Consider the following 23,851-nt stretch of genomic DNA (forward strand, 5'->3'; position numbering starts at 1 on the left):
TGACGTTTTCTGATTATATCTGCAAAGGGATTGAGCAGATCTAATTTCTCTCGCCCTGCATATTAATTCCCGCAGCTGGGCGCAATGTTTCATCCCACTGACGGGACCTGGTAGGGAGGAGGGAGAACTACTACCAAAAAAAAAAAAAAAAAAAAATTAAAGAAGGGGACGGATCCATCTGCAACCAAGAGGAAAGGGGGGAAAAAGCTGGGGGGGGGGGGGGGGGGGCTGGAATAGAGATGATTCCTCCAAATCCAACAAGCCCGGGGAGCACTGCATCCTTGAATCCTGCATTTTCTCTGAAAATGATGGTGTGGGCACTTCTGTTCCTCTCTCTCATCCAGAGGTAAGATGTGTTTTCTGATTCTGTTTGGGAGGGTGGGGGGAGAGGGAGGGCTGGGGGGGTGAAGAATCTGTGAATTTGCTGAGCTGTGGTGAGAATACCAGAGGTTTGGATAGTGGCATTGCATTCGTGTATCTCCTAGCAGCTGAGATCTTAGAATGTTTTATTTCTCTTACAATTTTTGTCGCTCTGACATGGACAGGGAGGGCGAGCAGCGGGTGTGTGTGATGGTGGTACATGCCGGGGTGTTCATAGAATTTGGTACCATATTAATGAAGCCTTTTATCTCTGAATTAATTGCTTGCTCCGGTGCATGGAGTTACATGGCAGCTGTGTTTTGTGAGCAGAATGTCCTTGCATTCCTGCTTGTTTTCCCGGAGCGGGCAGCCTCATCATGGCTGTGCGGGGCTGCGCAGCGGCGAGCGGCGGGCAGGGCTGAGCACCAAGGACAGGGATGCGGGTCCCGCACAGGTCCCCCCGGTTCCACACAGCTCCCCCGGGTCCCTCACAGCCTTCCCGAGTCCCTCATAGCCCCTCGGGTCCCTCACAGCCCCTCGGCCCGGCACATCCCTCCCGTGCGGGCGGCTGCGGCTCTCCAGGGGATGCGATAGTTTTCGGATTCGCATGAGCTGAATGTCTCCAACAGCATTTCCCCCCACACCCGACGCGCTCTGCTGACAGACAACCTGTGCATGCTGCATATGTGCATCGGATACCTAAATGGAAAAGGGTAAAAATCCCAACAGCAGAGGAAGCAGGAGTTCATATGTGGATGAGCAGAAAGTGGAGGGCGGGAGTATTGCTGCAGTGCCAAGCATTGCGCTGGAGCAGACATTCCTGCACAAATGTGTGGACTGTGCATTTAACAGGTTAGATGAGAAAATATCTCTGCACAGCAAAGCGTGTGGCCTTTTAAGAGGCAATAGACTGCTCCCCACAGCTGCATAAGACATGTGGTCACTAATATCTTTGAGAAGTTAGTGGCCACTCTCTTTGCTACTACTAATGCTGGATTCACACAGGCTCCTCAAATTTACCTTCTTTCTCCTTCCTTCCTTCCTTCCTTTTACCTGGACACAACCATACCAAAAAGTGAGTTCTTTCTGGGCTTTTTTATTTAAGAAAAATCAGACTTCATACCAGCAGTGGTAGGATCCTAGATCTAAGCCAAATAAAAGGCCAAAATGATTGGCCAGAGAAATTAAATTGCTGGGTTTTCAAGTAACTTTTTCACACAAAAAGAACTCTGTAAAGAATTCCTGTCAGAAGAAACTAAAAATGGTTGAAAATTGAGTAGAAAATGAAATAAAACTCAGTGAGTCTACCATGAGGGTACTTCGGTGTTGGGAGTAAGACAGGTGTGAGGTATGTCTGACCCTTACAGAACCAGTTATGGTTAACTACCTGAACACAGAAATGGAAAATTAAATTTTTACAGGATTTTATGACATGGACTTTCATATTATTTTGACATAAAACTTCCACTAAAATAATCCCAGATACTTATTTTAGCACACTTCCTTCTTTTCACTCATCTTTCAGAAAAACATTGCCTGAGAGGAATTTTGCCAAAATTATTTCATAGGCTTTAAAAGAAACCCTTCATAATGCACCTTAAAGTTTTATCTCAGCAAAAAGTTCTGTATTCTGTTCACAGCTATCTATCTGATAGCCAAGATGGTTTCCTCTAACAACCTCCCGACCTCATAATTTTAAAGTATAAATCATAGACAGAGAAATAATAGCAACAAGTAAAGGGAAAATTCTTCTTAGTGCTTTACAAAAACATTTCAAATAAGTCAGCATGCAAATATGATTTTAATTCTAACAATAAGGACATTTTCCTCCTCCGTTTTGAAAGAAACCTTATTATTAGTTTTGGAAACTCAAGGACCAAGACAGAGTTATAAAAGTTGAACTTAGATACCATTTATTTATAGCCAAGATGAAAGGTTTTCTGTGTTAAAAACTCATCAAACACTTCAGAAGGAGGGGACTATTATATTGTGTGTCACTTTTCTTGGACACTGAAATTCTGAAGGGCCAACTGAACACTAGCAAAGGTGCTCCATGTTAAACATCTGAATAAACGTGTGGACATCAATCAGAATACACACAGAACTTTAAGTATTTGCAGAATCTGATCAAAGTAATTGAACACATTTGATTACCACTGCTGTGCAGAAGTTTGAACTCTATTAATACAAAAAAATACTATATAGAGAAATTTATTGTTGCAAAATCGTTAATATTTAGAAGACTGAAGACAGAAGAGGAGAGTTAAGACATCACTCAGGCAGTAATAGAAGTAGCTAAAATTCTAGCATTGATTTCAGTAAATCATGATTTGAATGAATTCAGAACAAATATCATTTTACAACACTGCGGTATTTTACCTTTACAGAATTTGTATCAGTTTTATTAAATGCACAAAATACATCCTTACAACAGGGCACACTAAAGTTTTAGGAAGTGCTTTCTTACAGTCTGTTTCTTGATATTCATAACTGGACTGCAAACTCCTTGCATAAATCATCTTACCCATCAGATTACTGTAACAGCAGTGTGCAGTCCATCACATGGACTTGGGAGTTATGTTCAATGAAAATTAGTCAGATCATGCTCCCAGTTTCTAAAACTTGTATATAAAAATTTTTTGGATCCAGAGACTATTTAAAATTATTATTAAAACCCAAAAAATTGTACACCTGATGTGGTTTAATTGGAGCTACTTATCTGATTGTCCTTATTGAACATACAATAGGTATTTAAAACATTATATGCAATAGAACTCACCAGCAAAGTTTCAAAATTATTTAATGCTGTACTCTACACACTATTTATATGTGGAGTTTATCAGTTATTTTTCTAGAGCTTTAACAAATTGCCAGCAAAAGCTACATAATACAGTGGAAATTAATGTTCAGGTGGGAAATGTGGGACTTTTTTTTTTTCACTTGTTAGTGCCCAAAAAGTTTCATGGCAATGTATTTATGCTGCAGCTACATGCCTAAAACAGAAGACTGTCAAGACTGATCCAAAAAACCCCCCAAATAAAGCTATCATTTTAGCATCAAAATAGTTTGGTGCCTAAGTGAGTACTTTTTTTTTTATTAGTAAATTACTGAACATGGGTGTAAATAAAATTGTTTTGCTCTTGTAAAGTGATGTGTTATAATAACAAGGACTAAAAGATTATCTCTCAGAGGGACAGTCACTTAGAATTACTGTAAAACTTGCTAACATCAGTTTGGCGTTAATCCTGCAGCTGTAGTTCTTCATACACTTCCAATACACAGTGTACAACACTAACACTAAGCCAGAGGTCTCATTACTGGAATAAGGAGTTGCTCAGCAAGAGACAATTCCTCACCTCACAAGGATTGGTCCCCTTTAAAGAGGCATCATGACAGAAGATGTGAATCTAAGTGCTATTAAAATATGACTTCATCCTTATCTATGATATTATGAAACTGAATATTTTATATACTCTAGTGTTTGTATCAGCACAGCTAAGGCTGTGTGGATGCAGGACCTGCACTACTTGAGCATGTCAGGGGGAACAGGGGAATGAGCCTACCTATGAGTTTTTCATAACCATGCTGCACTCCTGACTGCTGTGAGCTGTAATACTGGGACACAAACTCAGAACAACTATTATTGTCATAAAAAGAGTACCAAAACTACTGACCTAAAGTAGATTTGAAAATTAAGTTTAATTCTATTATAAGTAACTTAATGGAGCAAAAAAAGACTACAGTCACTGTTTCCCTACTTGAAAATATATGATTTAGAAATATGGATTAAACCCTTTACTAACTTCTGCTGGAGTGACTAAACCACCTAAACATAACCTGCATGTCAAAACACATGTATTCCAAAATATTCCAGTGAGTACTCAAAGCGATGTTAGTTGTCTCTTGAAAAGTCTGCATCTTTAAAAATCTAAAAAGTGAAAGCTGGTAATAAAAAACCACAGAAACTAACTATAGTAAAAATATCTTAGGAAATTAATTTGCTCTTTTAATATAATATTTCTCATATTATTGATATTATATGTCTTCTTCATGGCCATTCAAATCATGCTTTAGGGTCTTAATTTTAAAATGTTCATGATTAATGGTAATCTGTAAAACGCATCTTGTTGATTTGGATTGTGGTTGCATTGTTTTCCTTTATGCTACATTTGCTTTATTGACATAGGTCACTAAATTCTGTAACAGTTGCACAAAAATTTAAAAGGGAAGAATAGGAGTGAATGGATGAAAGGAAAAGAAGCAAATGTCTTGTCAAGGGGAACTCTTTCTAAATCTCAGTCCCAGTACAATTAAACTCCTATATTCTTAAGTAACGACCACCACTTTCTCCAATAGAAAACTGAATTGTGAATTGAAAAATAAATTATTAAATTATTAGATAAAGCATTAGACACAGCTGAGCAGTAACATGTGTATAGGATGGTTGATTTTTTACAGTATCTTGTAGATATACATCCAAGTGAGCTCCAAAGCAGAGGCAGTTTTAAGGTCACTAGCTCTGACTGGCACTGTCCTGCAGAGATGGACTGGCTCATTCGAAGCTGGCTCAGTACCCTCCAGCCTTCCCCTTGCTACAGGAAGTGTCAGCCACTCCAGCTGTAAAAATTCTATATACTCCTACATACAGAGATTCCATCAGGGTGATCATTTGATTACTTATTTTTAGCTTTCATCAGGATAACTGGAGTCTACTGGAGTTCTCTGTTGGTACAGTCTGACCTGCAGCTTTGCAAACCGTTGTACCTGCAGCTCCACCCACAGAAAACTTTAATGCAGAAAAAGAGGTGGCTTGTGTGAGACTGGCAGTGACTTGTGTAAGACTGCAAGTGAAGAACAAAGTGGAAGCTGGGGGCTTGATTAATGTGAATTCAAGCTCAGAAAATCACACAATCACTGAATAATTAGGGTTGGAAGGGACCTCTGGAGATCATCCAGTCCAACCCCCCGCCAAGGCAGGGTCACCTGGAGCAGGTGACACAGGAACCTGTCTAGGTGGGTTTGGGATCTCTCCAGAGAGGGAGACTCCAGGAACCTCAATGGGTAGCTGTTCCAGTGCTCTGCCACCCTTACCACAAAGAAGATCTTTCTCATGTTGAGGTGGAATTTCTTGTGTTTCTGTTTACAGCCATAACTCCTTGTCCTGTTGCTGGGCACCACTGAAAAGAGTCTCAACAAATATATATAAATACACAGATTAAGAAAAAAAAAGCCAAAACCTGACATAGGTTGTCAGATCTGAAGGAGTTTTTTTTTTCATTTTCATGCTCCATAGCCTATTTAGTGTTGTACTTTTTGAAACAGATTTCTATTGTAATAAAAATTTCTTTTAACGCAAATGATAAGATATAATTGTCCATTTTCTCAGTTTTGCCTACTAAGAAACCAACACCCTATTGACGCCTAATGCTGAAAATCTCAACAGTTCTGGGAATCTTCTCACATGACAGGCTTTGTTTTATCCTCTCGGTAATCCCTATTCCACTGAAGTCAGTCTGTTGCTGAAGGAAAAGCCAGGACATACCCAGTATAGATTCTTACAGGTAGTTTTGTGCTCAGCTAAGAACTGGGAAATCACCCAAAGTTAAATTATAACTCAGTAAGGATCTTCAAAAAGTGTTCCTTACACTGCATAATGCTTTGCAGAAAGCTCTCAACCTACATTCCAGCTAACTGATTTACAATACCACTAAATATTTTTTCCTTCAATCCTTCTTTTTTATTCTATACATATGATCAACTAAAACTTTACACTCCAGCTCACAGACTGTAATGTAAATTGATCTTAAGTGGCACATAGGTCTTTTCCTGACCCTCTGGACACAAAGGAATTTCTCCATTCTAGAAAATGAGTTGTTTTCTGTTAACGGAAGTTCTGAACAAGAACCAGGGAGGCTTTTTGACAATATAGGAGAAAGAGATGTGTTCATTTTATTTTTAGAAAAGAGATGACAGCTGATGATATAAATGGACATCCAGATACCTTCACTGGAAGTAGATGTAAATTTTCTGGGCTCAAAGCAGGAAGCTATTTACTTAGAACAAGATAAATTCCTTATACAATGAATAAAAAGACTGCAGAAAGTACCAGGAAAGAACCATAAATTCCAGAAAAAAAGAGCTCATCACCACAGTCAAGTAACTATAATTATTATTAGGCAAGGAAGATCCTTTCTCATAGAATGAGACTAAAACTCACTCAGCACCGATGAAATTAGGGACTACAACTTCCCCTAGGGAAAATATTCAACACAAAATAACCAGGGTGAAGAGGTATTTTTGGTGATGGAGAGATAAGAAAGGAACAGTATAAAGTTTCCATTCTAGATGTACTTTTTAGACTCAATATGGTGAGTGACTTTTGATGACTTTAAACTTAGGATTTATTGCATGCTTCCTTGTGATAATGGATTATGGCCTAAATTGTCATGATGCTATAAAAAGCAGAGCATGAGAGTCTGAATTCACCTAGAGTGTATACCTATGGAGGTGTAATGTCTTTACAGGAGTTTTATTTATGTGAGCATCTGCCTCAGAAGAGCTCTGGTGCAGTAAGTAGGAGCTTTGCTGTTTGAACTGGGTCTGGTTTCCTATTTTGATGTCCAGAAGTAATCTACTTATTTGATTCTTCTAATTAAGAAGAAGTTTAGCTTTGCGTTAAGCCAGAAAGTGGAGAAAATAGCAAAACAGAAAATAATATACCTTGCTTTTAAATTTGTAATATGAAGCGGTTAGAACTTAATTTATATCAGAATGTGTAACCATCTCCTTCAATGGGAGAAATTTACAAAAGACCTATATTTGTTTTTTCATCCGTATGAAAAGAGGATGGTAGAGGGAGATAGTGAGTACATATTTTCATAAGTTCCGACACCTGCCAACTGGCTCAGACAAACTGAGGCAAAAGAGGGGCAATGGTGGTAGGTTGAAGAAAACTATTGAGAGAATAGTGAGGATTATATCTAGTGTGATTCTGGGGAATTTGTATAGTTGTGACAGGAAATTAATATGCGAGTCTTGTCAGTCAGTCTGACACACAGTGATATCCTCTTATTTATATAACAGTAATATTTTTAACACAACTGCTGTCAAAAAAAGGAGGGTTTAATGCTGATGAAAACTACCAGTGACTGCATAAGCAGAAGAGAAACGTAACAAATACCTTCCCATGTAAATGAATACCTCAGCTGCATAATGTTTTTTTCATGTGAAGTCCTAAGCAACACAGAAAAAGTTGACTACAGCAGCTTTACTTGCTCTCTCTTATATAAAAGACATAGAGTATGCAGTGAAATTATCCCTGGCTGAAAACTTACAAAAATGATTTTTTTAAAAAGGTGAGATGGTGCACAGCCCAAATATTTATAGATTCAAAGGGACAAAAAATATTTTAAAATCTTTTAAAATCCATTAAATTCACTGATAGCATTTCATTATAGGAAATCTCTAGGTGCATGTTTCTGGAAGAGGAGACACTTCACCAGTGATATTTCTGCCCTTATATTTTGCTCTTATCCTCTGCTATTGGCAGCTGCCAGGTGCAAAATACATGGCACAAAATATCACTGATTTGACCCAGAGTAATGACTACATTATGCTTACTGCAAAGTGATAGCAGGCAATAGAAATTCAGTAAATCATACAAGTATCTTAGTGCAACAGGAAATCACCACTAAGAAAGAAAATCACTATTGTTTAAATCAGATTTTCATACCTTGAGGATAAGTTCTATTTTTTCAGATCTAGTGGAAGGACATTTTCACACATCTTCAGTAAAGAACAACATAATGTGTAGGCCTAGCTGTGAAATCTGGCCATTGTGTACAAAACTAAATATTAGTCTTACAAGACAGAACATTAATCTATTTGCAGACAGCCGCAAAACATTAAACAAATGTCATTTTTACTATACCTAAAGCAACATACACAGATTATTACCATAAATAAAAGATCAATATATGTAAAAAAGCTATTTAAAATAAATGAAGGATAATAATGAGCTTTTGGAAGGAACGGAATTAGAAGTTATTTACTTTTTATGCTTGTGTTAGCTCTTTCCAAATTATGCAGGTCATCATGTATGAAATGGTATTTTTTACTGAATGTCATCTTGGACCTTGGTGTGAACCCTTGAGATGGAAAGCTACCTTTTTTTCTGAGCTACTTATCTTCTTCAACTTTTTGAATGCTCCATGTTCTGCTGAAAAATACTTCTGGTTCTATACATTGCTGAGAAATGCACCTTAAAGGATATCTCATGCATACCCATAATAATCTTCTGTCAGAATTCCTACCCCCCCAAAATTAAGTAGGTAATATGAGAAAATTAGTGTTTTTCTTCATTAGTGGTTCAATGTTATTATTGTGTAACACAAATAGCATGTTCTGGTCATATGAAGCTTTTGTTAATCCATAGCAAAATATCTTCAGATCCAAACAGAAATCTGCCTGCTGGAACAGATTGAGGATTATCCACTGAATTCCACTTTCATTTAATTCCCTTAGATTATTTTTCAAGAGAGAGAAAAACAGACAGCAGAAGAAAGAACAAGAAAGAGAACCATTAAGAGCAATTAATCAGATAATGCTAGAAAGCCTTACTAAACTAATCAATGTATTAGTCAATATATTATTGGGTGATGGGACCTACTAAACTACACATATGGGACCTACTAAACTACACATATGTTTGCTAAAGCTGGAGAAGTGTGTCACCAAAGCAGAATGAGATGTGCCCATGACAACCACATACAGAGATCAGTTATCTCTTGGGCATTTTGTGTACATCCCATGGAAGGGCGGTAGAGTTTGTACTCTGCTTTTCCTCTCCAAAATCTGGTGAAGACACAAAAGACTTCACACTACAGATTAGCACTAAAAGGGCTTCAATCAGGTGGACAGCAGAAACTGAAGCAGGCAAGGGAAAACAGTTTATCAAGGAATCTACAATGACTTTTCCCCTCTGCTACCCTGATTAATGCCTCTGGTTTCTACTTTTATAGCCCTAAGAGCCATTCTTCCAAAACTTAAGCTTTTAAACTGACTCTCTGTGCAGAAAAATAATCACCTGCCTCTCCCAAAAATCAATAACATAATTATATATGTAGACCATTAGCTCATGCTTATTTTTGGGAATGGACAATATTTTCAAGACAACTGTGAAACCATGGCACAAACAGATAAAACAGGAAAGGCAAACAGGCATAAAAATGTTAGTGAATGAAGAATGACACCATATATATATAATTAAAATTACAGTCAGCTTGACCTTCTTAGATGAATTACTGATAGTCCTTAGAGTTACTTAATTCAGAGAGTAAGGACTTCAGCAATGAGTCCAGGAAGGTTGTACGCTTGCTATGAATAAGAGGCAGAACTGAGCCTGGTCTGGAAGTGAATTATGAAGACTGGAATTTTACAACATTTTTAACATAGTGAGAAGAAGCTTGCTTCACCTGCTTCAAATAGAAAACAAGTGGAGGGATTGGGATGATGAGTTATTATGTTCAAATTAACAAAGATGATAAATGAAGAGCAACCATTTGCATGAAGTGAAGAGAGCCTGGGTGTGTTTTGGGAGTCAGAGACCAGAGACATTCCACACTTGAACAAGAACACAAGTGAGAAAGCTGGTAGTGGCTTCAGAAAGAAGATGGGACATGTGAACCATGTAAAAATATTTCCACTGCCAAGAACTGTCTTGATAGCTGAACTTAAATATTGAGAAGACACCTTTTGTATTTCTATATGTAACTTAAATGATGCATTCTGCTTCTCCAGCCTGTGAGGGCTCAAATGTGTTTTGAGTATTACAATTTTGTTTTGTAATGGAGCAAAGAAGTCACTATTTTCTGGGAAGGTGAAGATTTGAAAGAGGGGAAGGTTACCAACAGTAACATACTTGGAGGTCCTTATAATACAATTACAAATATTGCTACTCTTTTACTGAAACAAAAAAAAATAACCAGTATCACAGACCACATTGTACTGAATAAACATTGGATATTTGTAAGATCTTTAGGGCAAGAACAATCAAAAATACATTAACAATTACTTTTCTCATTTTCTGGTTTCTAAAGGAAATGATAAAAACCTCACTAAGCTGCTTTAAAGACTTATAGCATGCACTTAAAATTACTTAAAACCTTAATAAGGCTCTAATGCAGCACATGAGATTAAAGTCATGACAAATCTTTCAGGCCAAATTCCTAAATTCCATGTCCAGTATAACTAACAAGGCTCTGAAACCCGTATTTAAGAATCAATGGTGAACAACATGAAAATATTATTCTCTGCACTGGTTATTGTGATCCAGAACCACAACTCTGCCTCCTTGACGTCAAAAGGTTGTAAATCTAAGGTACCACTATTTTGTCCAGGTGAGGACAGTGTATCTTTCCTCTCACCACATGCCAGCAGCACCTCTAGAGAGAGTTCATTGCTCAGAAATTAAATTATGCAATTCTAAATTACTTGCTATTAATATCCAACCACTTTCAACCACTGTTTTACCCACTTAATGCATTTTAACCACTTAATAGCCAACCACTTTTACTCTGGCATACTTCTTAATATGTATTATTTCTATAATGAGTTCCAAAACTTACTATTCAGTCATCTAGGGATTACATGTGTGAAAACAATCCATATATAGATTTGATTTTAAAAAGGAATAGGAGTAATTTTAGCCTTACTGATTTCAAAAAGTGGATTTTATTTCAGACTTTGACATAAAATTAATCTTTGGCCAGAAACCAAGAAATTCAGCTCTCATGGTAACTTTGAAAAAGTTCTGGGTATGTGAAGGCTTAAGGAGAAAACTAGAAGGGAAAATTGTTAGCAGCTTTAATTACACAATTTGTTAAGGAAGGAAAAAAAAAAAAAGGGGAAAGGTACTATATCTGTGAAATAAATTTTTCTGTTACCAACCCCAAAGCTCTATATCTCTTCATCTCTCTATAGTAGATAAGCATAGATGTGATTAAATTCAATGCAATATATATTCAGACTAAAAAATGAGAAACATTTGTTACCCGCAATCATTACCTGCATATGCAATTTTCTGAGCTCCTCAATAAAATAGTAATGAAAGGATTTAATGAAAAAGCCCAGAAGTTTAATAGTCAAATTATGTCCAATCATAAATAGTGCATATTTTAAATAGCTCTCCTTTTAGTTAACAAGTAAGAATTCCAAATGGTATGTAAACAATGAATTTCTTTGAGAAAGATGTCATGTCTGCAACAAAACCTTGAAAAACAGGCTGAGGCAGCTAAGCTGGGCTTCAGTTTTGCAGGGTTTTAAGCATTCAAGCCTTTATCCAGGAGAACACTTTTATTTGTCTTTAAATGTTTAGCAACATGGTTTTCTGCATGAGGATAAGAATACTGAGCAGCTGGCAGTATGGAAAGCATAATCCTGGAAAATCTGACAGATGTAAGCTAAAAAAGCAACATTTTCCAGCAAATATATTCCATTTATGTCCTCTCTTCTAAATTATTTCTTTGGTAATCTGTCCTGGAAAACTGTAGATCTTAGAATAGCACCTGTTTTTTATGTAAAGTTTTACTTCAGTGGCTTCCAGTGGAATTTCTTCTTATCAATACTCTGTTGTTATTCTGCATAAGCCTGTAGCTCATAAAAAGCTGCTGGATTTGTAGCAAGGGAAAACTGAAGATGGATCTATCCATGTGGGAGATATGCTATGATTAGTAAAACATCTTTATCCTCAGCTTCTGTTCATCTGCCATTATTTTCAAGGGTTTGCAGGTGTCCATCCTCACCTGATGGTCCCATCGGCATCTGCTCAAGTCATGGAAAGAGTCTTGTTTTTAAAGAGTTCCTGATTATGAAGTTTGGGTAAGATCCATAAAGGACCAACAAAATCTCTGAAGCCTCATGGTGCCTCCCCTGTACTGACAGAAATTGGGGTCTGAAACCCTCTGCATTTTGCCAATGAGCCTGTTCTGAGTTGCCACGATGCTTTGTCCAGATACCCTAAATTCCATAAATGACACCACACGTAGCTGGTGCTTACATCTCTTCCAGGGAGACCCCACAGCTGGGCATGGACTAATCCAAGATGACTTAGTAAGGCCAGATGGTAACATCCTTGCTTGGTCTTGTATCGATTCACCATTAAAGCTCTTTGCTGTCATGCCATGGGGGTGCTCCACAGAGCTCTGATGGAGCCAAGGAAACCTGATGGGGAACTGGACACTGTGGCCTGAATATATGGACACTTTGGTTTTCAACTGAAACAGTCTCTGCACCACATTTAGTGAATCCTTTGACTAAGCCACAGTACAGAGCTGCAGGAGATGAGGAGACAAGGAGAAAAAATAAAATCCTCTTACATAATCTCTTGAACTGAAGGAAACATTTTCACCACTGTATGTCTTTCTGGACTTTGTATCATTCCCTGCAGCATCTTCAGCACCCTGTGCTAAATATATTTTCAAACTCTAGTTACATGAGAATACATGTCTTAGGCATTAATATGGTTTCTTCTCTCCAGAAATTTCTGAAACAAATTGGTACTAGTGTTGGATAAACTTGGCTCCAAATGCAGTGTTTCAAAATAATGCTTTTGGAATATGTCTGTGTCATCCAAATGTCATCCACAGTAGTATGTCATCCATATTACTTCTGACGCTTGTAGCCAGTTACACACATTAATCAAACCCACTCTTAGTTCTGCTTGTATTTGGTTATTGTTCTTATTCTTGCTCCCTTTTCCAGTTGTGAAGCATCCAGCTTTCTCTAGCCCTGAATAACACCTACTTATAAAACAAGTTTCTAGTAGCTTTCTCTGTAAAATTTTCTTTCCTTTTACAAAGAAAAACTTCTCTGACCATAATCGGAGCAATGACAACTTATAAAGTAAAATTCTACAATGCTGATGAGAGTCAAAAAAGGTATGCCAAAATATTTGTGGAGGAAAAAGAAAATTCTGGGAGATATATATTTGTATGCGTATGCAATAGAAATTGCTCCTACTTTCCTGGTGTTTTGACGAGCCTTAATAGTCACATTCAAATGCAAAGGATGGGAAGATAGGCTTTGCAGTGATCATCATGCGTAGCCCACTCAAATGTCAAAAACTTCAGAGCTAGGTAGAATTTGCATGTTATGTGCCTTACCTTTTACTTATTGGAGATTGATAGAGAAATAAAAAGATAAGACACTGAGTGAGCCCATACACAGTTTCTTCTCACTAAAATAAATTTACAGAGTGACCATAATATTTATTAGTTAGGACCTTTAAAACAATTGACCATTTTTTCAGAAAAAAGATTCTGAAATTCTTGCACATAAAGCTGAATATACTTGTCTCTGGAAAAGAGCAGCATAAATAGGCAAGTAAGATGTAGCAGTTTACATCACGATTTATGTGATGATTTTTGGAACCACCGTGTGTGAATTCAGCTGCAGCCCAGCAACACACCACAGCCACTGCTTTGCACTGAGCCTGCATGGCCTCAGGACAGAGGCTTGTGAGGCCAGCTGGGTCTGAACTCCTCTTGACCTGCCCACAGCTTCATTTTACTTGGGTTAGCTGCCACAGCCATTTATCTAATTGACCAGGCATCTATGGCTAATTTTTTTGACTTTTTGTACGGTACAACCAGAGTTTTATTTAAACAATAGTAACAAGCCATGACTCCATGGAGAATGAGTTACTGACATTGCTGTGTAGTGGGGAGAAATCCAAGGCTACTACAACTGCAGAGGCATTGAGAAATGGACTTGGAATGCAGCATAGCAGGGTAAAGGCACAGAATCATGGAATCATTAAGGCTGGAAAAGGCTTCTAAAACCATTGAGTCCTGTCACTAACCCCACACTGCCCTGTTCACCACTAAACTATGTCCCCAAGTATCACATCCACATGGCTTGAACACTTCCCAGCTGGTGATCCCAGCACTTCCCTGGGCAGTCTGTTCCAATGCCTGACAGCCCTTTCAGTGAAGAAATTCTTCCTAACATCCAACCTAAACCTCCCCTGGTGCAACCTGAGGTTGTTTCCTCTTGTAATATCCCTTGTTACCTGGCAGAAAAGACTGACCCCCACCTGGCTACAATCTCCTGTCAGGGAGATGCAGGGAGCGATAAGGTCCTCCCTAAGATTCCTTTTCTCCAGGTTAAACAGACATGGGGTGACAGGTAAAAAACTATACCTGTGTGGATTTTAGAGCAGAGATGCTGACAGTCCTCACACAGAAGCTGGTATGCTTATATGTCCCACATGACTAAGGAGACCCTGAGATGAAACCATCCTGATAGTACCAATCACCAAAGAAAGTTCATCAAAACAAATTCTATAGGGGAATTGCAGAATAGTTGTTGATGATTTTCCTACTCAGCTGACATACAGACATTAGTTTGCCACTTACATTCTTAATGTATCACACATCTACCCTGTTATTAGAACTAAATTCCACATCCACCCCTGCACAGTCTGTTTTATGAGCATGAGTGCAAACAGCGTCTTGCATGATATAGGTTGGTTTATGTAGGAACACATGGGTTACTATTGGTTACCGTGCATTAAAAATGAAGTCAAATCAGAAGCATTGTTTAAAAAAGAAACAACAAAAAAACAGTTTAATTTTCACCATTTGCTTACTCTTATTCTGTGAATGAGTTAGCATGATGTAATTAAAGATGTGTATTGAGCAGCTATTTTCTGTTCATTCAGCTCTTTCTTCAGACACATTTTTATCAAAAACATTCCAGTAATGATACTTCCATGATCTAAGAGAATTAAGAATTATTAATACACTCAGAATAAACCTATATTAGTTTCATATTTATTTTTTACTGGCTCCCTAAACACTTACCTGACCCACTTGCTTTACCAACAATATGGGCTTTAATGTTGCTGGTAAGCACAATGCAAAGTCATTCCCTAAGGAATGGTTAGAGATTATTTCTTCCTCCATCATGAGATGATTTAGCATCATACCCAGTCTTCATCTAACACAAATAATAAGGGACATTTATGTGCTTATGAATGTTGTAAAAATGGTTTACACTTACATGCAGAGCAGGTATCACTTGGTTTAGCACAGCAAGTAGAAGGACACTAGTCCTTCAGCTGGGGTAAGCATTCCACGTTCCATGTTCCCAGCCCAATACTAGGAACACTTCATTATAGTGCTCTGCTGTGTACTGAGATGTAGAAGACAAGAATGAAAACATTCCCTGACAGATCTAATTCTAATAAGGATTTATATTCAATTTAACTTGAATTTATGTTCAGCCTAACTTAATTTATAGCTCGCACTGGTAGACCAATAAAAGCAAAAGGTATTTTAAATCTCAAAAAAATGCTCAGGAGTGTTACTCAATAAGCAAAACTGCTGACATTTCTAGCACCTCACATGTTTGTTTTTAAACATTGACAGATAGAGATGAGAAGATGACTACATCGTGAGTGACTGATTCCAGAAGTGACTTCCTTCTGGGTGAAATTATCATTGCACAAAAACATTGTGCAAGAATTTTTCAAAACCACCAATATGAGTGCCTCATAGGGTATTACAGAACAAGAACCTATTTTTTCATTTCTCAAGTCTAATCGAGCAATAGAAATGGGGGTTTTGAGTTAATATTGTTTAAATAGATGGTTAGAAGGCATCCATGTTTTCCTAACCTTACTCACTGAGAAGAGAATTGAGCTTTTTAATTTATAGTGAGATTTTAGAGCAATCTTTTATAAAAGCACTGTGCATCATTGGGAAAGAGATATCACATGGAATACTAACAGGTGACAATTATCTAAGATAAAACACAGCCAGAAAAAATGAAATGAGCTCAAACTAAAACAGACCTAATCAAATCACATTTCAGTAATGACCGTTTACATCTTCTCTTGAGATTTGCTAGCTATATTGGAAATCTGTGGGAGCTGAATAATAGCAGCAGGCAAAAATCATGCCTTAGATTTCACATTCAGAGATGCATAGAGTGGTTTAAAAAAAAAAATTAAAAAGGATGAGGGAAGGGAATGGGAGGGGAGAGGAGTGGCAAAAAGAGGAATGTGAAAGAAAAAAGAAACCTTCTGAAGTTGACATAATTCCAAGATTAAAACTTTTACACTTAGATATAGCTAGATACCTTCAAATAAAGCAGATCAACTCAAGCTAACCCTATGAAGCAGAAGAATATCTGTAGCTGTTTTTCCATTTTCTGTTTGTTTCTAATGCTTTTGCTTGCTGCTAACACGAGTATCCATAACCACAGTGAAACCAGACAGAGAAGTAGATTATATAACCTCCAGTAAATAAAATATAAAGAAATATAGTCATACAAAATTCCAGCTCAAAAAAAAAAAAAAAAAAAAAAAAAAAAAAAAATTGAAATAATCATCTTAAGTTATGGAGGATTATCTGAATCATCCAATCACATCTTACACTCCTCCAGAGCTCTCGTAAGTATATATGCTGCACTTCAAGCTCAGGGTGTTCAAAATGAATGATGTATGCTTGTTTCTATAATTATCTTTCTATTCCTTACTGGCCTAAAGAAGTTTCCTTCATCTCTCTATCTCTTTGCTATCCTCCCTCTGGGTAACATACAATTCCTCTCCATACGCACAAGTTTTATAATGTGGTGTAATTCAGCTTTGTTTAATAACAACAATCTGTTCTGATAGACCTGGAGATGTAAATACCTTATCAATTTATTTTACAACATATCTCAATGTTCTGCTGAAGAAACAGATTCTAGACTGGGTGCTACATTTCAGCTTTTGGTTCTTTGCCAGGGCTGCTAACACTGGTCCCTGTTTCTGGTAATTTTTGTGACAACTGGCTGTGAGCCCATTTTGTTGCCACTAGAAATATTTTAAAAGGGACAATAATCCTCATGGTCACTCATGACTTGAATCCAATCAGTTGTGCAATGCAAAAATTGCACTACAGTTTTTCAACACAGTGAACTAGAAAACACAGTAAATACTACAAACTAGAAATTTTATTGTTAGCACTCTCAATAAATGCACTCCAAAGGGCTTTTTGAAAAATATTTTCATGAACTGACAGGAACAAAACAAAGCATAAACCAAGTTAAATTTTTAATTTTAAACCTTTCTTTATAAACACTTGCTGTAGCCACACTCAGCTGAATCTGAAAAGATGGAAAATACATGCTTTAACAATAGCTACAAAGAGCAAAATTTTATTACATCTTAGTTGCAGTGAATGTGAGTGCATGTCTTGGGCAAGATGTAGAACTGTAAGATAAAGCAGTCTGCTATGAGTGACAGTTTTATAGACATGAATACAAAACCACCACTGCCATATAATATTTTAGAAGTCTGTGAAGAGGTTTAAGAACTGGGCTGCTTTACCCAAAATGGCTGACAAGCATCAGCGAGGTTACTGGGAGTTGCTGAATGACTACAGGAAAGCTTGTAAAATCCACAGCATGATCCACAGGTTCTGTGTTGCCAGGTATCATCTCTTCATGGGAACAAAGTGTAAACATTCACAGGAATCCAGACAGCTTTTAAATCTCAGGGCAGGCACTGTTTTCAGAAATGACTGATTTCTGGCAGTCTGGGGCCTTCATGTTCAGTAAAGATGACTGAGAAGTCATTGCTGGGACCACTCATTTGTGCTCCTCTAGTAATTTCTGGCTCTTAACCATTTTGAGACTTGTGTGGTCAGTCCCATAATTTAAGTGTTTCAGCTGTATCTATTTCTTTATGAGAACTGTAATATTCTTTTAATAATTATTTTCAGATACACTTCAGTCCCTCTGTGACTTAGGGATGACAGAAAAATGCAGCTTTGCTTTGTTTTAAATAATAATGATTTCCTGCCAAGGTTTTAACTACATTACATAATTTGTGTGGTACCTGGAATGATAGGTGCAGCAGAAGCAGTGCCTAGGAAATAAACTATCTTCTACAGATGACCTAACTAAAAATCCACCCCACCCAAACCACTGAGTGGAGGTCAAAACTATTTTCGTTCCTCCTGTTAACTTCCTCAGCCTCCCTTACTACACGAGTAAAACAAATGGCCAAAATACAGCTTATACTCCCTTGTGGCCATGTGAAACAACCTTTGCTGAAAACACTGTGAATCCAGGATCTCAGGCTCTTCTGAAACATTATAGCTCCATCCAGAATTGTAATTGCAGCAGCACCACAATTCTAGGTGGAGGGAGTAGGACTACAAGACCGTTTCTCAGAGATTCTTAGTCCAAATTTCTCAACTTCATTTTCTATTATGGAACTTCTGATAACTGACTGGATCTTCTCTTTTCCTCTCTAAGCAAAGCATCCAAGTTCCCATCTTTGATGTGGGAAACGATTAGGGAAGAGATTAATCTTCGCATTACATGATTTGCAATCCTAAGAAAATTGAAGATTGGGTATTTGTGATGAACATTTAGTAGTAAAAGAGAAAATACGTGCCGTTTTTATGGCAAGAATAGTAACTCAGTCCTGGGCATAGCCTTGGGATTTAATCCAAGGACAAATGGACAGAACAGAAACACAAACAGGACAAGAGAATTCATGGCACAGCTTTGTGAAAACATTTTCTGCTTCAATCAAGATACCTTTACTTAAAATATGAGTCAACAAGGGAGAATTTAGACACTGTTAGATTTCCAGAGACACTGTATTCTCTTACACATCTGCCATCTCCACATACTCATATGTCACATCTGCCTACAGCATCTCTGTATGCACAGTGGGAACCTGGTATACATCTTTCCTTCCCAGTGACCATAGTATCACCATGAATAATGTATGACCTATAGATTAGGGTAATTTTCTATGCACATCAGAGAATGAATTGAACTTGACTCTTCATTAAATTGAACAGTGCTGTTGGGTGAACTGGCAAGCCATGTTTCAGTTCTTCCCTGAGATGTAGAAAACATTGGTGCTTTCAACGGAAAACTTGTTTTTTGTTCAAGTAGTTTATTAAATCTTTGATGAAAGCTCTGTAGCCTACTTTGTATAAAAGATGAAACTGCCCAGATTTTTTGATAAATAAAATTAAGTTTTTAATTAGTTTATTAGTTATTCAGTACTGCTACAGGTCCTTCCCTTTAGGCACTTAGTGGCTACTCTGATTCTGCTTGTAAACAGCAAATATTGGCAATTAACTCAGGCGAAGTTTCACAACAAAATTCTTGGTAATAGTTAAATTTAATTTTTTATATTTAGAAGACATAGAGGACAGAGACACAGCAGGTACAAATTGGTATAACTCATTTAAAGTCACTGGAACCAGAGAGATTTTGACGAGCTAAATATATGATCTCATATCTGAAGTCTGAAAGACTCACCAGCCATGGAAGTTTTTTTTTGCCAGAGAAGAGTATGCTTTCCCTTCTATTCCTTATAACAAGATATGAAAATCATGTTCCTGTGGATTAGAAATAATACCTTATTTCAAAGGGATATCCTTAGTGAGTTACTGCTCACTACTTAAATAATCTGTCCCCCAATTTAGACTGTAAAATTATTGCTGCTGTCTGTGATATTAAATAATGCATGGCCTATCTTTACCAACACATGGTAGTATCTTTCCAAGAAACACTACATAAGATTCTCCTGGCAATCACATTAGAGTGTCTCTGATATAGAGATGACAGCAGAGATCATCCAAAGTTATAGTGTTGACTTTGTGATAGCAATTAAATAAAACACAGTAGTTTTGAAATGGGTAACCTATGCTTTATGTTAATTTTTGAACTAAAGAATTTAAGCCAAAAGGCTTGAAAGCATAATAATGTAAGACAGTTAGATACCATTAATATAAGTATTTCTTAAATTTTGCTAAAGTGCTGATTATTTTTACATAGGCATCAAACTTACTTGCAGGGAAATGAAAGCACAAAAGAAAAGAAATCATGCTGAATTTATTAAAAAAAAAAAAAAAAAAAAAAAAAAAAAAGATTCCTGAACTGTATTGTGGACTTTTGTGGCTTTGGACCGCTAAGAGAATAGTGTATCAGCACATTAACAAAACATTTAAGTAATGGGCTTGACCATGTCTTCTGAATAAGGATCAATAAAGAAGATGGAAAAAAATTGTTTTCCTAATGCATCAGTGGTTTCCCAGCAGAGATATCCTTTTCTACAATTTCAATGTATTTCCAGTACAGAAATAATGACTTTAGTGCTAAGGGGCCCATAAAGGAGGATATGACAACAGAAGTGAGCATCACTTCATTAATCCTTTTTCCCTTGACTGGAGACCCCAGTTCTACCTGCAGTGGGCACCTCTGCCCACCAGGATTACACTTGCACCAAGAATGATTAAATGTTGCCCAGAGAGTATTGCAAGGAAATGTATGGATCAAATACACTGGCAAAGATCTGAAGAATAAGTTCCTGAACATTTACTTTGTGTCAGCCTCAGTTTGTGCTAAAGTTACTCCTCATCAGTTAGCACTCAAAAGAGCTACATAAATGTTATAAATCAAGTAAAAACTTCAATGCAGGATTTGGATTAATACGTGTTTGTTCTAGGGAGGAAGCCCCTGACATGGTAAAAATCTCATTGGTAGAATGAGGTTTTTATGTAATTGTAGAGTGAGATACCATTTTATAGATCGTTGTATAGATTATTAAGAAAACCAGATCTAAATTAATAAATTATTATTAGCATCAGTAATTTCTGCCCTCTTCCTGCTCTGTGAAGAAGTATTTCAAGTAATTTGAGACATAAAAAGAGCTCCCTGAATGTTAAACACTTGTGGATACACATGTATCTATCTATGGTTGTGATTACCATCACAGCCACCACATGCAGACTCAGGTGGCAAAATGAGCAGGGATTGGACCAGATGACCTCCAAAAGTGCCTTCTAACTTTAATTACTCTCTGGTTTGAAGTTTCAAGCTTGGGTTCTGACCCTCTTAAGTAATCTCTTTTCCAGCAAGGGAAATGTATGTATTTATGGATTTATGTAAAGCAGTTTTGTAGACATCTTGCAGTGGCATTAATATCACAGTGGGAATATCTCATATGGTGAGATTTTGTATCAGTGTCTGAAAGATGAACCTTCCAAAAATTATGGTTTAATCTGCAAATAGGTAAATATGTTTTTTTTCATATCTATATTACTAGATTTGAAAATTTCTAGCAGTCAGAAAAATAAAAATAGATTTCAATATGCATTTGGGTGTAATCTAGGCTTTAACAAATTTGGTTTGGACATTAAAAGCACTTGCAAAATTTCAGCCATATAATCAGAAAGACTGAGCTGAAAGTCTTAAGGAGATGAAAGGGGCTTTGTCATTATAATTTTCATTGTATTAATGGCATTGCATGGCTAAAGCTCTGCTCATCTGTCTAGAGATGCACCTCTGATTTTTCTGTCTGGAATGCAGGTTTACACAGACAGAAAATTGCATACCCATGCTAACTTATGATCCTTGTGGCATTCTTATAAAAGCTGGAATTCAGTAGCATTTTTCCCCAGCTGCATTGGCTGTGTTTTCTCTCCTCTGTCTCCCACTAATTTCATGAAGCATCCACTGGTTTTGGAGATGTGGAGTGCCAAAATGGCTTGAGATAAGAGATGAGCAAACATACAGATAGCTATTTCCGTCAGAGAAATAATTTCCAAGAAGGAATGGAAGTTTCAGTTACTGTGGGCTGCTGTTCAATAAGGTTGTTCTAGATCTGAGAAAACTTCTAGACAAACATACTTCTAATCTTTTACTGTCTAGTAGACCAGATTACTAATTAGCTGGTTTGAGTTTTCAAGCTTTCTCATTGCACTGATATTCAGTAACATGTTGCGTTTGTGAAAGAATGCATTTGATTTTTTTCTTTTCCACGCAGAAAAAGGTATTCTTTTCAGAGAACAGCTGTTTAATTGCTTATAAAACATGAATAAGGTTTTTTATACATAAAGTTATTTTTCTTCATTCACTTTGCACAGTTTGAAAACATAATCTAGTGCATTCTGTTTGCAAAGACTTTATTTCAGAAGTATTTCCTTTCCTCCAGGAGAGAGAATTTGGCTTTGGTTATGTTTCTTTGAATTACAATTAGATCTTTGAACTCCAGACAACTTAATAAAAAAAAATTCTCCCAATTTAATTAAATTGGCCTGTTTGTCAGTACCAGCAGAATACCATGGAGCATATTGCCAATTAAAACTCTGCTTTTGATTCCTAATAAAACACTACAGGTCCAGGCTTGTGCAGCCAGAATGAAGAGTTTGGGTTGCCAGTTCTTGGCCTGGGAAGCTGAAGCTCCCAGATACCCATGGCTGGTGCAGGGCGGGTGAAGTGGTGCCTGGAGGCTGCAGTCAGTGGCTCGTACCCAACACATGTAACAAAGGTGCAGATCAGATTCATTACCAGCTTCCAAGCTCAACTCAGAGCAAGACTAGCTCTCTCTCCATGCTACACATTCCTAGTTGCTACAGCCCTATGCAATCTCAGGCTGCTTCAAATGTCCCTGTGCCTTCAGCACCTCCTGGGAAGCAGTGTCCTACACTGAGAGGCAAAAAAAGCTACAGCTCTTTCCTGTTAGTCTGTGCCCAGGGTGAAGAAAGAACCCAAAGCCTCTTTCCTAGTGAGACTGTATTTGTGCATTTGGCTTACATCTCCCAAACACCCAACATGGGAAAGTGTTTGAGCCATGCACTCTGAGTAGGTACAAGCTGGATGCAGCAGGGGAGCACTATATGGAAGAGTGTGCAAGACCTCAGCTGAGGCTCTGGGATGAGTCACCCCTTCACTACTGCACCCATGACCATGACCAGCTGCACCTCTTTTAATCTTGTGTGTCAAGCAGAAGATCCAGCCCCCATGAGAATCTGCTTCTCTGTGCTCTTTCCCACTCCTTTTCAGATTCTGTCTGAAACTGGAAAATAATTAATTTTTCTGTTTTTCACCCATTTGTACCCAAACTCTCTCCACTGGCTTAAGACATTTGTAGTATCATTAATATTTTCCATATCCAGCCAGCAGCATTCAAACTTTGTCACAGAAGCAGGTCAGGAAAGAAGGGCACTGGCATATTATGCAAAAAACCATACGGTTGCCTAGCAGTGTTCAGCTGATTACCACTGACATTCTGAAATGAAAATATCTGATTATGTCATATTCTAAAGTAGTTTCAATGTTCTCCTCTAGAACTAGAGGCACTGATTTTGAGAAAACAAAACATCCATTAAGACTAGTCTACACATTTCTGACTCCGAACTTGTTTTTTTTACTGTGCTAAGCAGGTTGAATTAGATCTGCTGTCGTACTTCTGAGTAGCAGAAAAACCCCAGCAGACAGACTTTTTTATCCTCTGTGGGTTCTGGTTAGCAAAAGTGAAAAGGAAAATCCTTGACAAAAATTTGTGCTCAACTTTCCAAATGCACAGTGAACTCAAGTTCATCAGAGTGGAGAAAAGCTGTGTGAGAAGTTTGAATGAATCTAATTATTGGTCTTGTCTTGATGATGTGTTTCATCAAATCATTCTCTCCTATAG

At 37.4% G+C, this 23,851-nt stretch overlaps 1 protein-coding gene across 1 annotated transcript in view; it reads left to right on the top strand.

Moving 5' to 3' along the window:
* Positions 1–239: 239 nt before the first annotated feature.
* The window catches only part of GABRG2 (gamma-aminobutyric acid type A receptor subunit gamma2), a gene marked incomplete at both ends in the record, with an annotated part of 66,100 nt that continues 42,488 nt past the window's right edge, over positions 240–23,851 (top strand). The window contains one exon of the mRNA XM_082291271.1: positions 240–346. Within this exon, the coding sequence (XP_082147397.1) occupies positions 240–346 (107 nt within the window). The remainder of the gene's footprint in view (positions 347–23,851) is intronic.

The sequence above is a fragment of the Coloeus monedula genome, assembly GCF_965178545.1.
Source record: "Coloeus monedula genome assembly, chromosome: 15".
Classification (NCBI taxonomy): Eukaryota; Metazoa; Chordata; class Aves; order Passeriformes; family Corvidae; genus Coloeus; species Coloeus monedula.